Source organism: Hylobates moloch, unplaced genomic scaffold (assembly GCF_009828535.3).
Source record: "Hylobates moloch isolate HMO894 unplaced genomic scaffold, HMol_V3 SCAFFOLD_1, whole genome shotgun sequence".
Lineage (NCBI taxonomy): Eukaryota > Metazoa > Chordata > Mammalia > Primates > Hylobatidae > Hylobates > Hylobates moloch.
The window spans coordinates 209,683,548-209,704,960 of NW_026652276.1; the positions used below are offsets into that span (position 1 = coordinate 209,683,548).

Here is a 21,413-nt window from a genome sequence, read left to right on the forward strand (position 1 = left end):
GAAGAGCTGGCCCAGGAGGATTGTGCTGGGAGGCAGAACTCAAGGACTGGTCCTTGGAAAAGAGAAGACCAGCTCTGCTCTGGGGAGGAATGGGAGGAGGCTTGAGCCCAGCTCCTGCCTCCCCCACCTTGCTTGGCATTGGGCTGGGAAGGGGGCCAGACCCAAAAGACAGAAGCAGAAAGCACACGAAACCTGGGAGCCTGTGATGCCAGATCCTGCGTGGGCCCTGCGGGAGTTTTGGGGAGCAGGGCTCTTAGCCAGTGTGCCCTGGCCTCAGGCTGCCTCAGGAAGCCAGGCTCATGGGGTCTGCTGGGGGCATGGCAAGTAGAACCCTGGCCCTGTGTGAGGTGAGGCATGGTTGCCGGGTGACGGTGCCAGGGCAGCCACTCGCCATCAGAAGCACTCTGCTTGCTGTGCTCACCCCTCAGCTGCGGCCACCCTGGTGCCACTCCTTCCCTGGCCACCATGTCACGGCAGCTCAACATAGACACATTACGGCAGAACTTCTGGAAGGAGGAATATCTGAGGGAAAAGATGTTGCACTGTGAATGGTACCGCAAGTATGGGTCGATGGTGAAGGCCAAGCAGAAGGCTAAGGCTGCAACCCGCCTGCCCGTCAAACTGCCCACCCTGCACCCCAAAGCCCCACTGTCACCCCCACCCGCCCCCAAATCAGCCCCTTCCAAGGTGCCCAGCCCTGTCCCAGAGGCTCCTGAAAAGGAGATGTCGGAAATGTACCCGGTACCACCTGTCACCCGAGCCCTGCTGTATGAAGGCATCTCACACGACTTCCAGGGGCGCTACCGCTACCTCAACACTCGAAAACTGGACATGCCAGAGATGCGATACCTCTTCCCCGTCACCACCAGCTTCATGTATGGCTGGCAGCTGGGTGAGCCCAACCTCTTGGAAATCACCTCAAAGACAGAGCACCAGCCATGTGCTAGGGAGTGGGCATCCTAGTGAAGGGTCCAGACCATAAACAGCAAAGAGATGGCCAAGAAGTGTCGACACATTCCACAGAACTAGGGAGTGGCGGTGGGCAGGGAGGCAGCGGCCATGTGCTGCTATTTATTGGATTGTCGGGAAAGGCCTTTCTGAGGACCCAAGGCAGGGAGCCAGATGATAAGGATGGGTTTGGATTTTATTTGGTGTGCAGGGAAGCTGATGGAGGGTTCTAAGCAGATTTCAAGAGTGACACTGATGAACCTTTTAAAAAGTCACCCTGACCTGTATGTAGGCCAGGGGAAATGGTGGAATCTGGCACATGAGTTGGGCATCTATTTTGTTACCCTGCGGTATAGTGGCCTGAGGGATCAGCAATAGAGCTGAAATCAATTCAGGATGTTTTGGGGGAAGACTCAGTGGAACTCACCCATGGATAGAATATGAGAATAAGGGGAAGAGAGATCAATCGCCCAGGTGTTTAGCTAAAGCTGCAGTGACAGGGAAGACTGGGAGAGGTCAGGGCTGGAGCGTGCATGAACAGGTCCTATTTAGCCATGTGTGTTTGGCTATGTTATAGTTGAAGTGTCTGTAGAGTGGCTGTGTCTATAAGTCTGGATTGAAGTCAGAGCTGAAGATGCAAATTCGGAGGTCATTTGAATATAGGTGCTTTTTTTTTTCTTTTTCTTTTTGAAACAGTCTCACTCTGTCATCCAGGCTGGAATGCAGTGGCACGAACTCGGCTCACTGCAACCTCTGCCTCCCAGGTTCAAGAGATTCTTCTGCCTCAGCCTCCCGAGTAGCTGGGACTACAGGCGTGTGTCACCATGCCTGGCTATTTTTTGTATTTTTAGTAGAGACAGGGTTTCACCATATTGGCCAGGCTGGTCTCGAACTGCTGACCTCATAATCTGCCTGTCTCGGCCTCCCAAAGTGCTGGGATTACAGGCATGAGCCACCGCCCAGCCTATAGGTGCTATTTAAATCCATGAAATCTCCTAGGGAGCGCAAGTTGCTGGAATCTGATGGGAGTGGGGGCAGGAGAGCTGAGCCAGAGGCGGGTAGGGGATGGCACTGGCAGGAAGCCTGTCCATCTGGGCTGAGTCTTTTTTCTGTGAGGTTGAGTCAAGGCCATCAGCGGGGAGGGAGCTGAGCTGAGGCAGTGGAGTAATGAGATGAAGAGGAAAGGTGTGGAACAGGCATGTGCCAGGCAGGGCTGCTGGGCGATGTTGCTGCACGTCCCATTGCTGTCTGTGCTCATGAATGTCAAGTGAGACTCCTCGGGCCTGTGCCCTTCTCCAGCTGCTTGAGTGTCTTGCAGAAAAGGCGGATGGTTGGGGATTGACTCAGTTGAGATTTTGCCCCCAAACATCCCTTTCCCCTAGGCCCCTAAAGGAGAAGTCAGGGAAATAACTTTCTAACAAAAGCAGGAGGCAAGCCCTAGAAGGGGGGAGCAGGAGGCAGAAGGAAGTCCCATCTCTCCACAGTCTGTCCCTGTGACAAGCAGGCTAGGGCGGCCCCCCTCCCTGCAGGTAGAGGATTCTGAAGCTAGGGTAATGATGGCAGATGGCTGCTGTATCCTGGCATCCAGCCAGCTCCCAATATTTGCCCGTAGCTCCCATGCCTCCAAAGCACTTTCTGTTTGTTTCCACAAAGTGGCTACTCCACTGACGGTTTCCTAGGGCTGTGCAGACAGACAGGGCTCCCATGCTCTGCCTGTCCCTCTCTCAGGAACCCATGCTTGGCCTCTAACATCTTTTCCCAGGCCCCCCAGTGAAGCAAGAACTGGTCTCCTGCAAGATGTGCCGCATTGAGTCATTCTTCCGCAAGAACGGGGCCTTCGCACTGCTTGATCCCCGAGACCTGGCCCTCTGACCGTGGGCCAGGTGTGGGCTTAGGGGAGGGAAGAAGAAATAACAGGCCTCCTGGTGGGGCAAAGCTGCTGTGTGTGACTGTGCCCCTCTGCTCTCCCTGGCTCTGAGGCTGCATTCAGGCCTTTCTGAAACTATCTGACCTGCAAGTTGCCCTCTTGCTTTTTCTGTAACCCTCATTTCTTTAATCATCCCTTTGAGGACTCAGCAATGACCAGAGGGGGCTGGGAAGGGCGAGCACTACTTCGCAGGCACGGGATCCTCAGCATCAGGGGAACACAGTAGTTCCAGGAAGTTCTGGGTGTTCCTGGGGAGAGAGCGGCCTGTCATCTCGGAGGCCAGGGAAAGGGGACTCCTGCCACCGCCACACCCCTCCTTGCCCGCCCCTCACCTGGCCCGGAGGGCCCGCAGCCGCTCGGTCCTCTCCCGATGCATCTGCTCCAGCTGCTCCCGCATGGCGCGCCACCGCCCAGCCGCGTCCTCCTGGCGGTGCAGAGCACTGAGCGTCCGCGGCTCAGTGGGGCGGGCGGGGCAGCACCTGGCACACTGGCCCCTCGCGTCCCGCCCGAGTCACTGCCAGAGTGCAGTGCGCTCACTTCAAAGGGACCCGGGCGGGCCAAGCTCGGCCCCTGCCCCGCGCCGGCACCTTGTGGCCCCACTGCCTTCTAAGGGTCTTGCATGTGGCGGGAGTTGAGCAGGACTGGGCGGGAGCCCCACGGGGTGAAACCGGCAGTGGCGGTTCCTGGCGATGTGGAGGCGTTCCAGGACCTGCAGAGGCGGCAGTCAGCGTCCGGCCGCCCCTCGGTGCCCCGCCCGCCCCAGGCAGGCCCCGATCCCGGCGTGGGGACCCACCCGGAGGAGCCGCTGCTGCTTACGGTCCCGCCGGCGCCGCAGCCTGGCCGCGCTGTGCAGCTCCAGCGGCCGCTGCAGAGCCGTCTTCTGCTGCTGAGGGGCGCCGGCCACGCGGCCTTCTAGGCCTTGGGACGCTCAGTGCCGCCCCCCCCCCGACCCCGGAGGACACTCGGAAGCCGAGACTGGCCCACCTCCTGCTCCCCCGGGCCGGGGCCCACTCCAGCGCCCTGCAGCCTGTGCGGATCGCGCTCCAGGCCTGGGGTCCCCGGAGAGCCCCGAGGAGCCCCTGCTGCCCGGGTACCTCGGCGCACAGGGTCGCTGGCATCACGGCTTCGGCTCCGCTACCTGGGAGCCGCCGCCGGGCCGGTGGCTTCGGGCCGGTAAGCGCAGCCCACGCCCCCTCCCGGGCCGCCCCCAGCCTTGCCACCGCCGGTGCCGACCTTTGTGTCTCGCCTTTGGTCATGCCCTGCATCAGCGTGGTAGTTCTTCTCCGGAGGTCTGGGCTCTCCCTGCCCACGGGCTTTGGAGTCTGTGCTTTCAGGGACCCGCAGGAGTCCCTCAGATGGCTATGGGGGCCGCCTTCCTCTGGGGGCTGTACAGTGGCCTCTCCGGGAGCCACCTCCCAGGCTTGTGAGATATTGCCTTCCCAAGACCGCAGCATCTTCTTCCCCGGACTCTGGGAACTCGCCTTTCCCTGGCACTTAGGACTAAATTCTCTTCGACTCTGAGGGGCGCCCCTGTTCACACCCAGGGGCGCCTCCTCCCTCTGACCCTGAGGAGCCCTTGGGCTCTGGCCCCCGTGTGTCTTCACCCTCTGACTCTGAGGAGCATCTTTGATCTCGCCCCAGGAGGCCTCCCCTCTCTTACGCTGAAGGGTCTCTGCTTTCTGATCCTAAGGGTCCTCCGCTCTCGGACTCTGAGGGGTGTCCATCCTTGGCGGTCTTTGAAGTTCTGCTCTCTCCTGGCCCAGGTGCGGGTCCGAGCCCAGCCCTTGAAGGGCATCTTGGGAAGGCAGGTTTTGGGAGGGCAAGTCCCGCGGCCCAGGGGTCCCGGGAGTGAGCTTTCTTTCCTGGGTCTCAGGCTCTGCCTCACTCCTCTCTTCCCTCTGGACCAGGTCCTGGAAAGGAAGAGCACTTTGGGCCCAGGCTTGAGAGGGAACCTGCAGACCTTAGGGGCCAGCCCTTGCCTGATTCCTGAATTTGTTAAAGCCATTTTATGTAGTGTGGAAGGTGCTTCACTGAAGAGCCTCCCCCTCACCCCAGCAGCCTCCTCCCAGGCAGACCCACCCCTGCCATCCCCAACCTGAGACCCTTGACCTTTTCACCTTGCACTCTGAGCTGCCTGGCACCCCAAAGCTCCTCCTGGTAGTGGGGTTCAGCTCTTGTAAGGAGCCTGAGGAAGAAAGACCAGTATTGGGAGCTCATGTCCCAGCCCCTCATGCACAGTTCACCTAGACTAGAGCCAGGAAGTTTAGGGAGTCCCAGTGCATGGCTAGGGGTGCCCTGAGGGCGCTGTCTGAAACTCAGGCTGTCACAGTTCATCAATCAGCCAGCCACGCACCTGTTTGTCAGGTGTGCCTGCCAACAGCCCACCCCATCTTTCTCATCCTCCCAGCCAAGGCAGACCACTCCAGAGGGACCTGCACAGCCCCTTCCTCAAGACCAGCACAGGAGGCCTGGGAGTGAGAAGGGTCACGGTGCTGGACGCCTGGGTTCCTCAGCACCGGCCACTCCCACTTTGCCCTGGTGTGCCCATCAGGCCCAGAGAAGAAACCCGCTCTGGGTGTCTTACTTTTTACTCTTATTCAGAAAAAACCTTCCTTATCCTTTTCTTTGTTTCTGACAGCAAAATCAAAGGAAATTCGAGATGAAATTTTAGGCCAGAGCCTGGCCTAAAAACTGCAAGTGTTCATAATTAACAAAAGAAATCTAAAAAAAGAGATGATGTGTTGCCGCTCCCCTGCAGCTGTGGAGGAAGGAGAGCTGTTCTGCATTCATAAAACCAGTTAAAAGGGATTTCATAAGGTCTGAAATTGAGAACTTTCCCAAGAATACTGCATCCTGTTCTCTTGTGCAATATACAGATGTGTGAATATTCCTAACAGTAACCAAACGGGTGCACTCTCTGTGAAAATACATGTTTCCAAGAGTTTTTTGAACAAAGGCAACTCCCGGGCCTTTAGAAGTAATTGCTACAAACTGCAAAAACAATTTCCAACCTCCCACTTCTGTAATTCTCATCTGTTGTCTTACTAGAAAATTTATTTCTCTGGTAATAATGTTGTAATTGATATCCCTGTCTTCTCAAGATGTAAAATACTTGTAAAAACTTCTCTGTCCATCAGAAAATAATTATTGGCACTTTTCTTCTCTCTCATGTGCATGATGGAACAATAAAAAGCTTATGGCTCTGCTAGATCTATTATTTAACAAACAATTTGAGAGTGTGTTTCATTTAAATTAATAGCTCAAGGCTCACAGTATCCATTCCACTGCCTGTTTATTGTCATGCTATTTCTAGCCTGTGATCTAAAGACAAGCACCTAGTCTCCTTGTTCTCTGTATATCTCCATTGCCCGGCTGAAGGGTGGCAAACAGGTGGCCTGGAGTTGGTATTCTCTTTCCTCATCCCTGGGCAGCCAGTGATGCTCATTCCTGAACTTTCTCCCCTGAACCCCGGTTTAGCATCACAATCCTACTGGACACAGTGCCTAAGACAGCTGGTACCAACCAGGTGGAACTGGCACATCAAATAAAACCTACTTGCCATCGCGGGGTGTCCCGGCACTCCATCAGGAAGTGTGAGATGACGAATGAGTGAAGAATGAAGTCCTGCAACATGGGGAGAGGACTTTCCTGCCTCATCCCAATCCAGTCTGGCTGCCCCAGCCCCAGGGGCCCCCTGCCCTCCTGGCTGTCTGATGACGTACTGCGTGTGGGCTCTGCAGGTCCTCCAGGGCTCTCCCACCCTTGGTCTGCACCACTCCCGGCTTCACCCAGATCTGGGGCTGATGATAGGTCTCCCTCCTGCCCCCTACAGGAGTTCAAGGTCTGCCTCTGATGCACCCCTCTGGGCCCATGGGCTCTGGAATGGGAGGGAGTCTGCCTGCCAGTCTCCCGAGACCCCCACCCCAGCATCCAAACACTTGAGTCCCAGGTGGCCGCCCCCAGTGCCCTCCCTCCTCCCCCATCACCAGATCCTGGGAGGTGGAATTTGGAGGTTAACCTTTCCAAGGGCTGTGGGCCAACCATGGGTGCAACTAAGAGCCCAGGAGGCATAATGAGGGGCACCAGGCAGGACTGCAGAAGGTGACAGGGAAAGAGCCCAGTTCACAGAAGGAAAGGCAGGATTCCCCGGGGAGACTCACCCCTCCAGGAGCTGATGGTTTTGGCTCAGGGAGTCCCTGTCCTGGGGTAGAGGATGCAGCCTAGAATTCTGGAAGGGTTGGGGGCACCCTAGTCCACAGGGTTCCATCGCCCAGTGTGGCAGCCAGCCTCTAAAATAATCCCTAAATGATCCCTGCCTCCTGGAATTCATGCCCTCTGTGACCCCCCACCCCTTCTCCTCCACACAAAGGAGCTTAGAAATGGATCCCTCCTGCCCGGTTGAGCCTCAGATGAGACCACAGTTCTTTCCAGCCACGTCAGCTGAACCCTTCCTACGTTGCACCATGAACACCCCTCCTGCTACAGTGGAGAGTGTCTTGGCCCAGAGAGGGCTACCAACCTGCCCAAAGTGACTCAGACAGCTGGTGGCTGAGCCAGGACTGGAACCCACATTCCCAGTTCCCAGCTCTGTTCTGGGCCCAGTCACCACAGCACCCCCCTTCTGGAGCCTCAGCCCAGCTGCAGCCCTGGAGGGAGGGGCCACTGTGTTTCAGGGGCACACTGGGCATCAGTGCCTTTGCTCTCTGGGACCCTGCCAGGCTACTTTCCTCCCACGCTGCGGTAACATGGAAAGGCTTCCAGATGTCACCACACAGGTGATTTGACCAAGACAGTCGTTAATTGTGGAATGAGAATAACAGCCTGCCTGGAAAGAGCAGGCCCTGTGTGCCAGGCGTAGCCCATGAGTCCACTGTTCCTCCCGACAGCCCTTAGAGAAAGATCTCTTCTTGTGGGCATTTTCTTTTTTTTTTTTTTTTTTGGCTGGGGGGTTTAGGGGAAACAGAGTTTGGTTCTTGTTGCCCAGACTGGAGTACAATGGTGCGATCTTGGCTCACTGTAACCTTCACCTCCCAGGTTCAGGTGATTCTCCTGCCTCGGCCTCCCGAGTAGCTGGGATTACAGGTACAGGCATGTGCTGTCACACCCGGCTAATTTTTGTATTTTTAGTAGAGACAGGGTTTCTCCATGTTGGTCAGGCTGGTCTCCAACTCCTGACCTCAGGTGATCTGCCTGCCTCGGCCTCCCAAAGTGCTGGGATTACAGGCGTGAGCCACCGCGCCCGGCCTCGTGGGCATTTTCTAGCTGAGGAAAGGTAGACTCAGAGCCCACGGGGGTGGTCAGCATGGAGATTCAAACCTAGCCCTGTCTCCAAAACCCTGCCCCTTCTGCTTGCCCTCACCACAGCAGGGCCCCAGTGTTCCCAGAACCTCTGTCCCTGCCGTACCCCCTTACCCACTCACTGGCTGCTCTGGGTCCCCACCCATGCTACCACCTGGCTGACATGCATGCTGGGCCTGGCCCCTCGGACCGAAAAACTGGGCCTGGGGTGGCCAGAAGAGGCCCAGCTCCACACCAGTCAGCAGTTCCAAGTCCCACAGGAGCTGCAGGAAGATGGGGTGCCAGAGCGTGAGGGGGCACCCACCCTGGCCTCAGCCACACCCCCGGCCAGCCCCTACCTGCTCCTGGGCCGGCCGGCTCCGCTCCATCTGCAGCAGCACAGTGGGCAGCTCCAGCCCTGGGGGACACCCGCGGCCCTCTTGCACCTGGAGGGGCAAGGTGGCGTCAGGTCCCCGCCTGTCTCCTTCCTTCTGAGGCAGTGCCCCTCCCTCACCTGCCAAAGTGCAGCCGGGAGCTGGCCTGGACCTGCGGGGCACCGGAAGAGATACTGGTACAAAGCCAAGGCCTGCCTGGGGCTGCAGGGGAGCCCTGAGGCCCCCGGGGTGGCTGCCTGCGCCATGCGGAGCCTGGAGGGAAACAGAGGACAGGCAACCAAGAGCCAGGAGCAAGGAAGGACAAAGGCTCTGATCTCAATAACGCAGGGCCTGATACCTGAGCCTTGGCTGGACCTCGGCCAAGCCTCATAGACTCTGGCCTGCCTCTGAGATGGCTTTTATGGCCCTACGGGTGGCAGCGTGGAGTGAGCAGTGTGACCCTGAGAGAGGGAGGTGTACGCATATGCTTGTTTACAGCCCCCAGCGAGCATTTGTTTGACATATACTGTACACGCGTACATATGCACATCAACCGCACAGCTGCATTATTTGGGCACACAATATGCCCAATATGGGTAGCAACAGCAGCTGCTACCAACAGTTTAGCTTGTGCTGGAATGAAGACGCTTCGTACATATAATCCTTTCTTGCAGCAACTCTATGAAGTAGGCTCTATTATTATCCCCACTTTATAGGTAAGAAGACTGACTCAGAAAACAACTTCTACTAGGCCAAGTGTGGTGGTTCACATCTGCAGTTCCACCACTTTGGGATGATGAGGTGGGAGGACGGCTTGAGCCAGGAATTCGAGACCAGCCTGGGTGACATAGCAAGACCCCACCTCTAAAAAGAAAAAAAAAAGTTAGCCAGGAGTGGTAGCACACGCCTGTAGTCACAGCTACTTGGGAGGCTGAGATGGGAGGATTGCTAGAGCCTGGGAGGTCAAGGCTGCAGTAAGCTGTGATCGTGCCACTGTATTCCAGCCTGAGTGACAGAGCACGACCCTGTCTCCTAAAAAAAAAAAAAAAAAAAAAAGGAATAGCTTGTCTTAACATGTGGCAGCATTTTTTTCATCTGGAGATGGATAGATGTGATACTCTCTGGGAAGACATGGTCCTGGGGGCCCAGGCCGTCCATCAGCAAGAGGCGAGTGGTAAGAGGCCCTGCCCCAGCGAGCACTGCCCACATGCTTGGCCATGCTGTCCACCTAGTAAGTGCTGTCCATGCGTCACTGTTCATTCCCCGACACATACCAGACACTTGTGACTATCATCCTCATCTCACAGATGAATAGACAGGTCATATAAGTTATCTAATCAGGAGAGGGGCTGAGTGCAGGAGCTCTGCCATCTTTACATCCTGCCCTGTCGTGAGCAAATTTGCCTGCTGGCTACTTTGTCCCCATTCCATGAGAGAACGGAGCTGACCCCCCTCTTGGCCAGAAAACAGCCTCGGTGAAAGAGCAAGCAGCTAAGTGGCCTCCAGTTCAACCTGGCGCTCTTTTGCGTCCTTGCCCGAGCACAAAGCCCTTCACTCCCTGTTGGAATGTCAGGGAGCAATGAGGATGGAGTCCCCTGACCTCATGACCAAGGTCCCTAAAACACCAAGGTCACAGAGCTGGTAGGCGGCAAAGAAAACTTGAATTCTGGACTTTTTCTATCTCAAAACCTATGTTCCCTCCCTATAGTGACGTCTTTACACGCCCACATGTATACTGCCTTTACACGTCCACATGTCTACTGCCCACATGTCTGCCCAGGGTGGGTGTGGCTGTGACGGCAGGCAGGTATGCATTGCACGTGTTTATCTGGGTTTCTGAGGGATGTGTGTTCCTGTGTGTGTTTCTGTGTGCACACGCAGGTACATGTCCACACTGTATTGCGGTCTATTGCTTCTGTTTCTCACCCCAGGCATTGGGTCCCTGTGTCACTAGCTCTCAGAGTGGCCCAGAAGGTGCCTGCACACTCAGTATCCCCAAGCCACAAGGAAGGGGGACGCCATTCTCTGATGCAGCCCCTTCTCCGTGGTTCCTCAGCCCCTGCAAGATCCCACATGGATCCACAGAAGGTACCACATGGGGCCATGCATCATGCCTGCTACACGGAATGAGCACAGGGCTAAGACCAGGGCACCAGGGTCCTCCTTCTACCCACTGCAGGGTTTCCCAGACAGCACCAGGGAGTGGCTGGGTGGGGCAGCCCAGGCATGCAGGTGCAAGGAGTGAGCATGGTACTGTGATTCTGTGGCCATTGATCACTGGTCCCCATGTTCCTGGCAGCCCAGCCTCTGTCCCAGCACCAGGAGGAAATACACACACACAAGGAAGCCTTCGGGCAGGCCTAGAGTTTACTGCTTGTGACTCAACATGGCGGGGGTCTTTGCAGGGCAGGGGCCCAGGCTCCAGTGTCCAGGCAGGGCATTCTCTCCACAGCCCTAACCAGGGTGGGAACTGCTCGCCAAGGGGAGACTCCTGGCCTGATGAACCCTGATCGGCCACTGTCCTGACTCAGGGTGTCTCTTGGGGCTCCCGGCTGGGGCTGGGCCGAGCACCAAGTGGCTGGTCTCCAGTGAGCAGGACTTGGGGGCAGGCCTTGGGTGGGATGCAGTGGGCCTCGTGCTCCACCAGGCCTGCAGGGCATTGGCAGCCAGGCACGCAGGGCCTCACGCAGTGGGCTGCCAGCTCCCCCAGGGGGATATGCTGATTGAAGCAGGTACGGGGACAGGGCGGGCCACACTCATCGAACACGAAGCCACGCTCCAGGGGGCAGCCTACCACTGCAGGGGGAGTGGGAGGCGGGGTTACCGAGGCACCTGAAACTGCCCCAGTTGCTGTGCGTACCCCTGCGAGACTTGCCATACCTGCCCCGGTCCCACCCTGAGCCCTCCGGGCTGCCCTTCTTCTCTGTGCCGACCCTCCCCCAACCTGCAGCGGGCATCACCCCCTCACCGCACAGCGTGGGGCCTCGCCAGGTAGGTGTCACTCCTGCCTGGCGACAGTGACTGGCGTAGGCTTCCAGGGCATCACAGAGGCAGGCATCAGCGGAGGAGCCAGGGCCACAGGCACACAGGTCATACACACAGGCGGCAAAGAAGGGCTCCGGTGGCACCACAGCATGGCAGCGACTGAATGGGGAGGACTTCAGCACCCCACACCGGGCATTGGCCTCACGCCTCGCACGGTAACCTGCTGCCCGGCACGGATCCACCTCTCGGCCTGCAGAACAGGGCCGGCCAGGCCCCAGCCACTCTGAGACCTGGGTGGGGAGAGCAGCCCTGATGTGACAGCACCACTGGCAGCTGGCCTCTGCATGCCATGCTCTTCAAAGCACTTCCCACTCAGTCATTTGCTTTAGTCCCCAAACCTCCCTAAAAGAACAGCAAAGGAAGTACTGTCTACCTTCTTTTTGTCCCCATTTTACAGATGGACAGACCAAGGCCAGAGTAGGTCAGCACTTGTCCAAGGTCACACAGCCAGTGAGTGGCAAAGCAAGGCTTGGGGGTTCAAGTAACGAGGTTTCTTCTTCTTCTTTTTTTTTTGAGACAGAGTTTTGCTCTTGTTGCCCAGGCTGGAGTGCAGTGGCACGATCTCAGCTCACCACAACTTCTGCCTCCTGGGTTCAAGTGATTCTCCTGCCTCAGCCACCCGAGTAGCTGGGATTACAGGCATATGCACCACCAGGCTTGGCTAATTTTGCATTTTTAGTAGAGATGGGGTTTCTCCATGTTGGTCAGGCTGGTCTCGAACTCCCAACCTCAGGTGATCCGCCCACCTCAGCATCCCAAAGTGCTGGGATTATAGGCATAAGCCACCCTGCCCGACCAACGAGGCCTCTTTTAACAAGCCACCCTACCTCTCCAGCACCAAGACAGGCAAGAAGCCCCCACACCTCTCTGAAAGCCCAAAAGCCTATCTTCTGTGACTTCACCTCCCTTCCCCGCTTTCCATGCCAGAGGGTTGCTCTGAGACTCATGCTCAGCTGCGTCTCCCCAACCCCGTTTCCTGTGCCACTCACCTGCCAGCTATTCCCAAACGCAGCCTCCGTGGGCAGGAGCAGCCCCTCAGGACCCTGCAGATCATCCTGGGCAAAGCCATTGAAGTTCCCACAGAGCCCACAAGTCCGGCCCTGGTAGGAGCCAGGTACGCTCACCTCCACCTGGGACTGCCCATCCCACAGCACCTGTGTGGAGAGGCCTGGGACTGGGGAACAGGGAAGGACAGGGGCCTTAAGAAGCCCAGGGTCCATCGTGGCCCCAGGCACTGTGTTCAGTGCGGCCAGTGCTGTAGGGGAGGAGAATGGATAGGTGGAGGCTCGCCTTGGAAGAAACACCGCCCTGGCCAAGGCCAAGTGGATACATTCTATGCCAGCCCTGGGCAAAGACAGATGACAGGAGGAGCTGCCCACAGCTCCTGCATGAGGGCACCTTCTCCTGCTGCCATCCCTGAACTGGGCCCCAGGTGAAATGCAACCCCCTTCCAGGGATTCACTTTATCATGGGCATTCGGGCCTTGCAGAGGACAAAGCACAATTAGGGTTCAGATTAGTTTATTCTACGAATTTACAAGTTGTGTTTCCTGCTGGGGGCAGGGGGCAAATTACTCTTTCACATGAGAGTTGGAAGGAACCTGAGACATCCCCCCAGGAGACTTTAGCTGACATCCTCCCCACTGCCACTGACCCTTCCCATTCCCCACTTTACAGACGAGAAATCTGAGGCCCAGAGGCTGGTTGTGGCTTAAGAGGCTGAGCCAAGATTAGAAATCAGGCTCAGAACTCAGAACTCCTCTGACTGCCTGGGGAGATCTCTGACCCTGATCCACCTCTCCTCACACCCCTGTACCCCACTCCTTGCCTCTTTTGGCCAGGAGGTAGCTGGCATCCCCACCCTGTCTACAGATACAGAGGCCTAAACAGGACTGAAGCTCCCAGCAGGCAGCCCACCCAGACTCGCCCTGGAGCCGCACCTGGAGCCCGGGCTGGGTGTGCAGAATCACAGTGTGTCCTCGCAGCTCCACGTACAGCAGTGGCTCCTGCAGGAAGGGCAAGGCCACCAGGCGCCCATCCACCTGGAGGATAAAGGAGGTGGGAGGAGGGGTGATGTCGAGGCGCATGGGTGGACAGCATGGGATCCACCTGCCCCCGCTCCTCAGCTTTGCTCACCGTGACTGCCCCGTCCTGCAGCAGCCGCACGGCCACATCTCCCAGCAGCACCGCCACCTCCTGGGTCCAGGCTACGCCGCTCCGGCCCCGGTCATCATTGGTCACATGCACACTGTGGGCAGGAAAGTCCCAGGTGCCAATGTTCAGCAGGTCTGGGTGTAGGGGTTGGAGAGAAGAGAGATGGGGGATGCACACCTGAAGTCCCCGCCGTGGCAGTCCTTGGCCAGCACATAGCTGCAACTGCCCTGGAAGTGCAGCAGGCGGCCGTCGAAGGTGCGGTAATGGGGGTCTCCGAAGGCCATGCAGGAAGCGGGCCGGGGCAGGCAACGGGGGCAGCAGCTGCCGGGACTCAGGGCCGGGGCCTTGTCCTGCACTCAGCCCCAGACACTGTCAGACACACCGCCCTCCCCGCCATGCCTCTCGCAGACCCTCCCAGAAAACCAAGCATCTCCCAGGAGTCTCCAGGGATCTCTAGGACTCTGGCTCCCAGGACTCTGGCTCCCAGGCTCCCTGCGAGCGAGGTCAGGGCACCACTTCATGGTCGCACCGGGAAGAGCACTGTCCCCAGCTCCCAGCTGGCTGTAGGAGCCCAGCCTCCCTCTCTGATGCCTGGTCACACCAGGATGGCGGTACCATGTGCCCCCACCCTGACCCTCCCCACCACCTTAGATTGCGGCACTCACGGGGCCACACGAGAGCGGTGAGCAGCGCTGGCTCTGGCAACGCATGGTGCCCGCCATGCAGGAGCAGCTGGTGCAGGTGTCCACAGTCCAGCGCTCTCCAGAGGCCACCTCACGGCCCTGGTGCACGCAGGACTGGGTGGGAGCTGAAGGGATAGGAGCTGGGAGGGTCAGCTGCCCCTCCCACATGCCCAGATGATCTGGCTTACCCCTCCTCCATCACCCTGGCTGCACACCTTGGCATCGCTCACAGCAGCTGTCAGCCTGGGGCACCTTCACCCAGCCATGGGGGCAGGAGAGGGCCTGGCACTCCTCGAGGTGGCACTCCACATGGCCCCGCTGAGGACAGACATCATTGTTCTGGGTTTTTCTGCAGGGTTGGAGTCCCCGGCCTCATGCTTCTGGGGGCCTCTGGGCATGGACTTCTGCCTGCCCCTCCCACAATACACTCTTCACAGTTCAAGTGGGGAATGAAATCCAGCCTTCAGCTCCGTGCCCCGGCTCAGGGATGCCTCTGCCCCTTAAAGACCCCATATCTGCTGGTGGAGTGTTGGACACTCCTCCCTTTATCCATCTGCGAGATCCTCCACCCTCCCAGGCCCACCCCAGCTCACACGGCAGGTACAGGCGATGCATGCATTGCTGGGGTCCCGCCAGCTCTCTCCATCTGCCACTCTCCGGCCCTCGGCCTCCAACACACATTCTGAGGAGGGAGACATGGGATGGGCAGGCACTGTCCCTCCAGCTGTATCCTCCCTCCTTGGAGCTTACCCAGCTTTTCACGGCAGGAAAGCACCCACTCCATGTCCCTACCACCCTGATGGTGTTGATTTCTTTAGCTAATATCCACAGGGCCTGTTAGACATCAGGCCCCGAATCAGAGCTCAGGATGTCTCTAGGGTCCTAGGAGCCCAAAGGGCCAGAGGCTGGAACCCCACTCTGGGCCAGCTGCCTGCTCCGCAGTGCAATGCCCTCTTCATGGGCCTGGGGATCCCGAGCCCCCTGACAGGCATCAGGCCAGACCTTGAGAATCTAGGCTTCATCCCAGCTTCCTCCTGCCTCATGGGTCTCTTCTCCACCTCAAGAACAGCCCCCCTCCATTTCTAGAAAAGAATGAACCCTGCATTCTCTTCTAGAAACTGAGTACAAACCCTGGGCTGCCCGCTTGGCCCATGAATGCCTCCCCTTCCTGTCTTCCCCCTGGGCTCCTCTCTGAGAGTGGAGGCCAAGGCTGGGCACTTACCCCGGCATATGGGGCAGCAGCTCCCAGGGGGAGTGTGGCGCTCTGAGAGGGGACAGCTGAGCTCAGGACAAGCCTGGTGGATGCAGAGCCATGTCAGGTCCTGCCCATGTGAACACAAGAGGTAGAGAATGGCGGATCTCAGGGTGCTGGCGGAGGAGTAAGGCATAGGCAGGATGTGACAGTCAGGACAAGTGGGCAAATGTCAGGGCGAGTGGAGAGCCCTGGAGCTGCTGCAGGAGAGGAGTGGCAGCCACAGCCCACAGAGAAGGAAGAAGAAGGGCTCTGTGAGTCCCCAAGGCAGGAGGGCTCACCTGGCACTGGCACGTGTAGCAGGGGTCTGGTGGGGCTAGCTCAGATCCCAGCAGGCCCTCTGAACAGTTACTCAAAGCCTCTGTGAAGACAAGAACCCAGAGTGGGGGACATAAAGAGGGGAACAGGGCTGGAAATCCCAGCTGTCCCCATGCACCGTGTCCCCAGGTTTCTAACTCGAACTCCCGAGCATACCCATATCCCAGCACCTTGCCTCCGGGGAGGAGAAGTCCTCTTTCTCTTCAATTCAGTCAAGTTTACACGTTTTAAAAGAAACTTTGCTAGGCTATTATTTGGGGCTGGGTGGGGGTGCAAGGTGACTGGAAACAGACCAACCGTGGCTTCCTTAGCCTGAGGTCACTAAAAATGGCCGGCCTGCGGCCTGCTCTCCCTCCTGCTATCTGTAATACAGTGTGGCTACAACAGCGCAGGGAAGCACACAGCCAGGCATCCTGGGTTCGAATCCTGATGCCAGCACTCAGTGCCTGTGCTCATTAGGTTAGATTAATCCACCTCTCTGAGCCTCAGTTTCTTAATCTGTAAAAACAGATTAATAATACTTCCCTCACTGGGTAACTATGAAAACAAAGCAAGAGACTTTATTAAGAGCACCAAGTACAGTGTGTGGCATGCAGTAGGTGCTTAATCAATGTTAGTCTTCTTCCCTTCCCCTGAAGCACCCCCTAGCAAGTGTTGATCAGAGCAGCCCTCCCTGATGGATGGCAGGGATGGCTGCACAGCATTACGAAAGTATTTAATACCACAAGCTGTACACTTAAAAATGGCTAGGATCATATATTTTAGTGTCTTACCACCATAAAAAACAAACAAACAAACAAAAACAGAAAAGTCGGCGAGATGGCTCACGCCTGTAATCCAGCTCTTTCGGAGGCTGAGGTGGGTGGATCACCTGAGGCCAGGAGTTCGAGACCAGCCTGGCCAATATGGTAAAACCCCATCTCTACTAAAAATACAAAAAGTAGCCAGGCGTGGTGGTGCATGCCTATAATCTCAGCTACTCGGGAGGCTGAGGCAGGTGAATCCCTTGAATCCAGAGGTTGCAGTGAGCCTAGATTGTGCCACTGCACTCCAGCCTGGGCGACAAAGCGAGACTCCATCTCAAAAAAACCAAAACCCAAATCAAAAAACCAAATTGGAGAAAATAGGAGGATTATCATTAAAAAAAAAAAAAAGTATGTCTTTTCTTTCTTTTTTTTTTTCTTTGAGACATAATCTCACTCTGTCACCAGGCTGGAGTGTAGTGGCACCATCTCAGCTCACTGCAACCTCTGCCTCCCGGCTTCAAGCTATTCTCCTGCCTCAGCCTCCCGAGTAGCTGGGACTACAGGCGTGCCCCATCACGCCCGGCTAATTTTTGTGTTTTTAGTAGAGACGGGGTTTCATCATGTTGGCCAGGATGGTGTCAATCTCTTGACCTTGTGATCCTCCTACCTTGGCCTCCCAAAGTGCTGGGATTACAGGCGTGAGCTACCTGCCCCGGCCTGTTTTTTCTATGTAAGGATAACGTTCACCTGTATTGCAAAGGTAGGTTATCATTTCAGTGCTGGTATTAAATCCAGGAGACAGAAATTGGCCATCTTTCAATATTTGTAATAAAAATAAAACTGTTTCTTTACTTTTCGCTCCAATCTTAATAAATCTTTACTCTAACAACAACAACAAAAAGCTCGCCCACCCCTGTGGCTGGGCTACCCGCTGCCTGCCTGGTCCTCACTTCTCAGCACAACTGTCGCCCTGCAGCGCCACCTGCTGGCCAAGATGCTCCACAAACTGCACCCAGCTACGGAGAGGCAAAGGGTCACTGTCAGCTTCCCCAGTTCCCTTAGGGATGGTGCAGCCCTCGCCAGCCAGGCATGGGGTTCCAGAACAGTCCACTGGAGTCAGGAAAAATCTGGGGCTGGGACTAGTGAGGAAGGGCGGCGGGGGCTGGCAGCCCTACCCTCATATCTCATCTACCCCCACATCCCTGGACTCACGGGCACAGGTGGGACAGCAGTGCTGGGGCCCAGGGGGCAGGAGCTGGCTGGGGGGGCAGCCCACCAGGCTGGGACACTGCCGCCGGTGACAGTGAAGGCTGGGAGGCCCCTCAGGCTGTGGCTAGAAGAATGAGTGAGCAGCAGTGGGTCCCGGGCCACGAAAACCCAGAGCTGCCCTTCGCCGGGACTTCCGGCCCCTCCCTCTGCCTGCTGCAGCCTCTTCCGGGACATGTCTTGGGCCCTGAACTCAAGGCTGAAGAGAGACTCAGTGTCTTCTAGACGTGCTCCTCACCCCATGCCCTAGTCTCTGAGGTGATGTCTCCTTCTCCTTTCAGTCACTTGGGCCTGAGCCCTCATGTGACCTTTGATCCTCTGGCAGGCTCATGCCATCCTCCTCCCCAGGCCCATGGCTTAGTACCCTGACCTGTGATGTCATTTGCCTGCTCCAAGCCCTTCCATGGCCTTGCAGATAGAATCTCCACAATATGACCCCTAGCCACGTCCCAGGTGGCTCTCCGGCCATACACACCCGCCCTGCACTGCAGCCAGGGGGGCCACCCATGGCCTCCTGCACACTTGGAACCTGCACTCCTTGTCTAAACCCAGACCTCCCGGCCCTGTTGGCCCCAACCCTGCCTTGTCTCCTGGCCACAGGGATACACTCCTCTGGCCCCCAGAGTGCCCGCTCCATGCAGTGACCAGCTTGACTGGGCCTCATCCCATGCTGCCCACTCCCCACCCCTCGAGGTGCCCCAGCCCCTCCACTGTGCCCTCACCTACCTCACAGATGCACACTTCACAGGGGTCTGCCCCAGGCTGGAAGCTCTCCCCGGGCTGGTACTCCCGGCCCTCATGCTCACAGTCTTTGGGGTGGAGTGAGAGCAGAACGGGACCAGGGGGCCTTCAGGCTGGCAGCGAGGCCGGGGTGGAGTCCTCTGTCTCCAGCCTCCCCCTGACCCCAGGGAATGGGGTGTGCACAAGGACGGAGGCCACTTCTCCAACTGCCTGTCTCTGCCACCCGGCCCAGCAGAGGCAGGGAGGTGTGGGCCCAGGGCTCCCTCCTCGCCTTTCCCCTCCCACCCCAGGCTTCCAGTACCAGAGCATCGAGGACAGCAGTCATGGGGCCCCTGGTGGGGCTGGGCGCAAGAGCTGATGCACTGGACGCGGGCACAGGTGACGACGCCCTCGTGACACACACAGGAGGAGCAGGCACTGTCGGGGGGCACCCAGCTACTGCCTTCGGGGTGCTCTTCCCCATGAGCCAGGCAGCCTGTGGTGCAAAGTGGGCAGGGATGAGCTTGGAGGTTGAGATCTGGACATCTGCCCCTGGCCCCCACCCTCAGTGGTCAGCTAGGCATGTGGCACAAGGAGGGGGTTTGCAGGGATATGGCGGGAAGGCGGGATGGGGCAGAACTCCTGTCTGTTGTGGAGGGGAAAGGCACTGGGAGGGGTTCAGAACACCTGGGTTCTAATCCTGTTCTGTTCCTGCCTGCTCTCAAGACCAAGCTCCAGGCAGCAGGCACTGCCCAGTGCAGCCCACACCGGCCACAGTACCTGGCATGCAGCAGCTGTGCCATAAATGCATGTGGACCAAGTGAATGGCTCCATCGCTAACCATGTGCCCAAGGTAACTCAGTCTCTCCGGGCCTTAGTCTCCTCATCTGTTAAATGGGGATTTCCTCTGTCCTGCCTCCCTCCCAGAGCAAGTGAAATGCTATGACAGTTTTGTGGTTCTGTAGAAACAACACCACACTGGGCAGGGTGTGGGGTGAGGGGGCAGTGGGCAGGCTAAGAAAGGCTCAAGTTCAGAGCCAGGTGGTCCAAGTGTCCATCTTGACTCTGCCACCTTCTCTACCTCTCTGTACCTCCACTTTCTCATCTGTAAAATAGGAGGACTAAGAGTACTTATCTGGTAAGGTTGTTATGCTGATTAAATGAGATAATATACATAAAGTGCTCAGGGCCTGGCACATGCTACCTGCTCACTGAATGTCAAGTATCTTGATGATGATGATGGTGATGATGATGGTGATGATGATGATGATGATGATGATGATGATGAAGAATGGTGTGTGGTTAGGAAGAGGGGCAGCTTTTTGTTTTATTTTTTAGACAGAGTCTTCTTTGTTGCCCAGTCTGGAGCGCAATGGTGCAAATGCAGCTCACTGCAGCCTCAAACTCCTGGGCTCAAGTGATTCTCCCACCTTGGCCTCCCAAAGTGCTGGGATTGCAAGTGTGAGCCGCTGCACCCAGCCCAAGAGAGGCAGCTTTCAGGGAACTCTAACCAGCACCTGGAAGAGGGGTGGTCTGGGCAGTCCGGGACAGGGAGAGGTAGGAGAAACTGAAGGTGGCAAGGGTGTATGCAAGGGCCAGTTGTGGGGGCAGGGAGGTGGGAGAAGAGCTGGCTGAGGGGAGGGAGGTGGGGTGGACAGAGGGACACACGGCCAAGGGGCTGAAGCAAGGGGTAGGGCTGGAGGCAGCCATACCTCTGCAGCGAGGGCAGCAGCTCCCCGGCTCAGTGACCTGGAGCTGGCAGGGAAGGGGTGGGCACCGCAGCTGCACACAGCTGACCTGGCCAGCCTGTAGGAGATGCAGGGACACTGGTTTGCTGCCTAGGCTGGGGCCCAGAGGTGCTATCGTCCAGCCATCACTCCACGCCCCCCACCTCCTGCTATACCTGACAGAGACACCACTCACAGCTGCCTGCTGGTCCCTCAAACTCCTCCCCGTCCTGGTGCTCCCGGCCCTGAGAGACGCAGCCTGTGGGGGACACACCTCCTGGGTGGGGGGCCTGTACCACCTTGCCCTGCTCAGCCCAACCTTAGGCCTGGCAGGAAGGGAAGGGGGAGGGAGAGGTGGGGAAGGGCGTGGGGGCCAGGCATGAGGAAGGCAGCTCACTGTGGCAAACAGGGCAGAAGCAGGGGCCTGGAGAGGGGCGGGGGCAGAGAGCTGGGGGACATGGCTTCTTCTGGCAGCGCATGGAACCTTCCTGGGGGAGAGAGGCCCATCACACCCTCAACGGGACTGCACATTTCCCCAGGGCTGGAGCCCCTACTGAGCCTGCAGGGGCCCAAACACCCTCCCTTGGCCCGGGACACCTGAGCCCAGTCCTGCCCCCATGAGATGTGAAGGGCAGAGTGTAGCCCTTGCCACCTGAGTGGAGGAGACAGCCTCTTCCTGGCCAGAGAGGAGGATCAAGGGAGGAAAGATTACCAAGGTCCTAAAGGGGCCGCCTCACCTGGCAGGTGCAGAGGGAGCAGGTAGGGTCAAGTGGGTCAGGAAGGGTCTCTCCGGAGGCAGCAGTGACGCCATGGTAGCGGCATCCTGGCAGAGCGGGGAGTCCAACAGAAGAGCTGCCATCAACAGAACCTCCACTGTCACACACACACACAGCCCCGCCCCCCACACACATACACAGCAGCGGGGAGTGCAACAGAAAAGCTGCCATCAACAGAACCTCCACTGTCACACACACACA

At 57.6% G+C, this 21,413-nt stretch overlaps 2 protein-coding genes across 6 annotated transcripts in view; one reads left to right on the forward strand and one right to left on the reverse strand.

The window, feature by feature from the left end:
• The first annotated feature begins 33 nt into the window (after positions 1–33).
• Positions 34–2,977, forward strand: SPMIP1 (sperm microtubule inner protein 1). Its single transcript, XM_032761665.2, has 2 exons — positions 34–892; positions 2,711–2,977. The coding sequence occupies exons 1-2, from the start codon at positions 466–468 to the stop codon at positions 2,818–2,820; spliced, it is 537 nt and encodes a 178-aa protein (XP_032617556.1). The 5' UTR covers positions 34–465; the 3' UTR covers positions 2,821–2,977.
• A 7,904-nt stretch (positions 2,978–10,881) lies between these two features.
• Positions 10,882–21,413, reverse strand: part of KCP (kielin cysteine rich BMP regulator) — a 33,438-nt gene continuing 22,906 nt past the window's right edge. For 2 of the 5 annotated variants that reach the window (XM_058426542.1, XM_058426525.1), the window contains 18 exons: positions 21,174–21,288; positions 20,834–20,924; positions 20,633–20,695; positions 20,422–20,515; positions 19,032–19,205; positions 18,716–18,798; positions 17,936–18,056; positions 15,941–16,020; positions 15,630–15,729; positions 15,001–15,089; positions 14,623–14,725; positions 14,390–14,532; positions 13,902–14,074; positions 13,707–13,818; positions 13,511–13,612; positions 12,561–12,770; positions 11,495–11,801; positions 10,882–11,322 (listed from right to left, as the gene is read on the reverse strand). In XM_058426542.1, coding sequence (XP_058282525.1) covers positions 11,054–11,322; positions 11,495–11,801; positions 12,561–12,770; positions 13,511–13,612; positions 13,707–13,818; positions 13,902–14,074; positions 14,390–14,532; positions 14,623–14,725; positions 15,001–15,089; positions 15,630–15,729; positions 15,941–16,020; positions 17,936–18,056; positions 18,716–18,798; positions 19,032–19,205; positions 20,422–20,515; positions 20,633–20,695; positions 20,834–20,924; positions 21,174–21,288 — 2,429 coding nt within the window. In that variant the 3' untranslated portion in view covers positions 10,882–11,053. Of the gene's footprint in view, positions 11,323–11,494; positions 11,802–12,560; positions 12,771–13,510; positions 13,613–13,706; positions 13,819–13,901; positions 14,075–14,389; positions 14,533–14,622; positions 14,726–15,000; positions 15,090–15,629; positions 15,730–15,940; positions 16,021–17,935; positions 18,057–18,715; positions 18,799–19,031; positions 19,206–20,421; positions 20,516–20,612; positions 20,696–20,833; positions 20,925–21,173; positions 21,289–21,413 lie in introns of all 5 variants that reach the window. The other 3 variants (XM_032761655.2, XM_058426528.1, XM_058426535.1) reach the window with 3 other exon arrangements.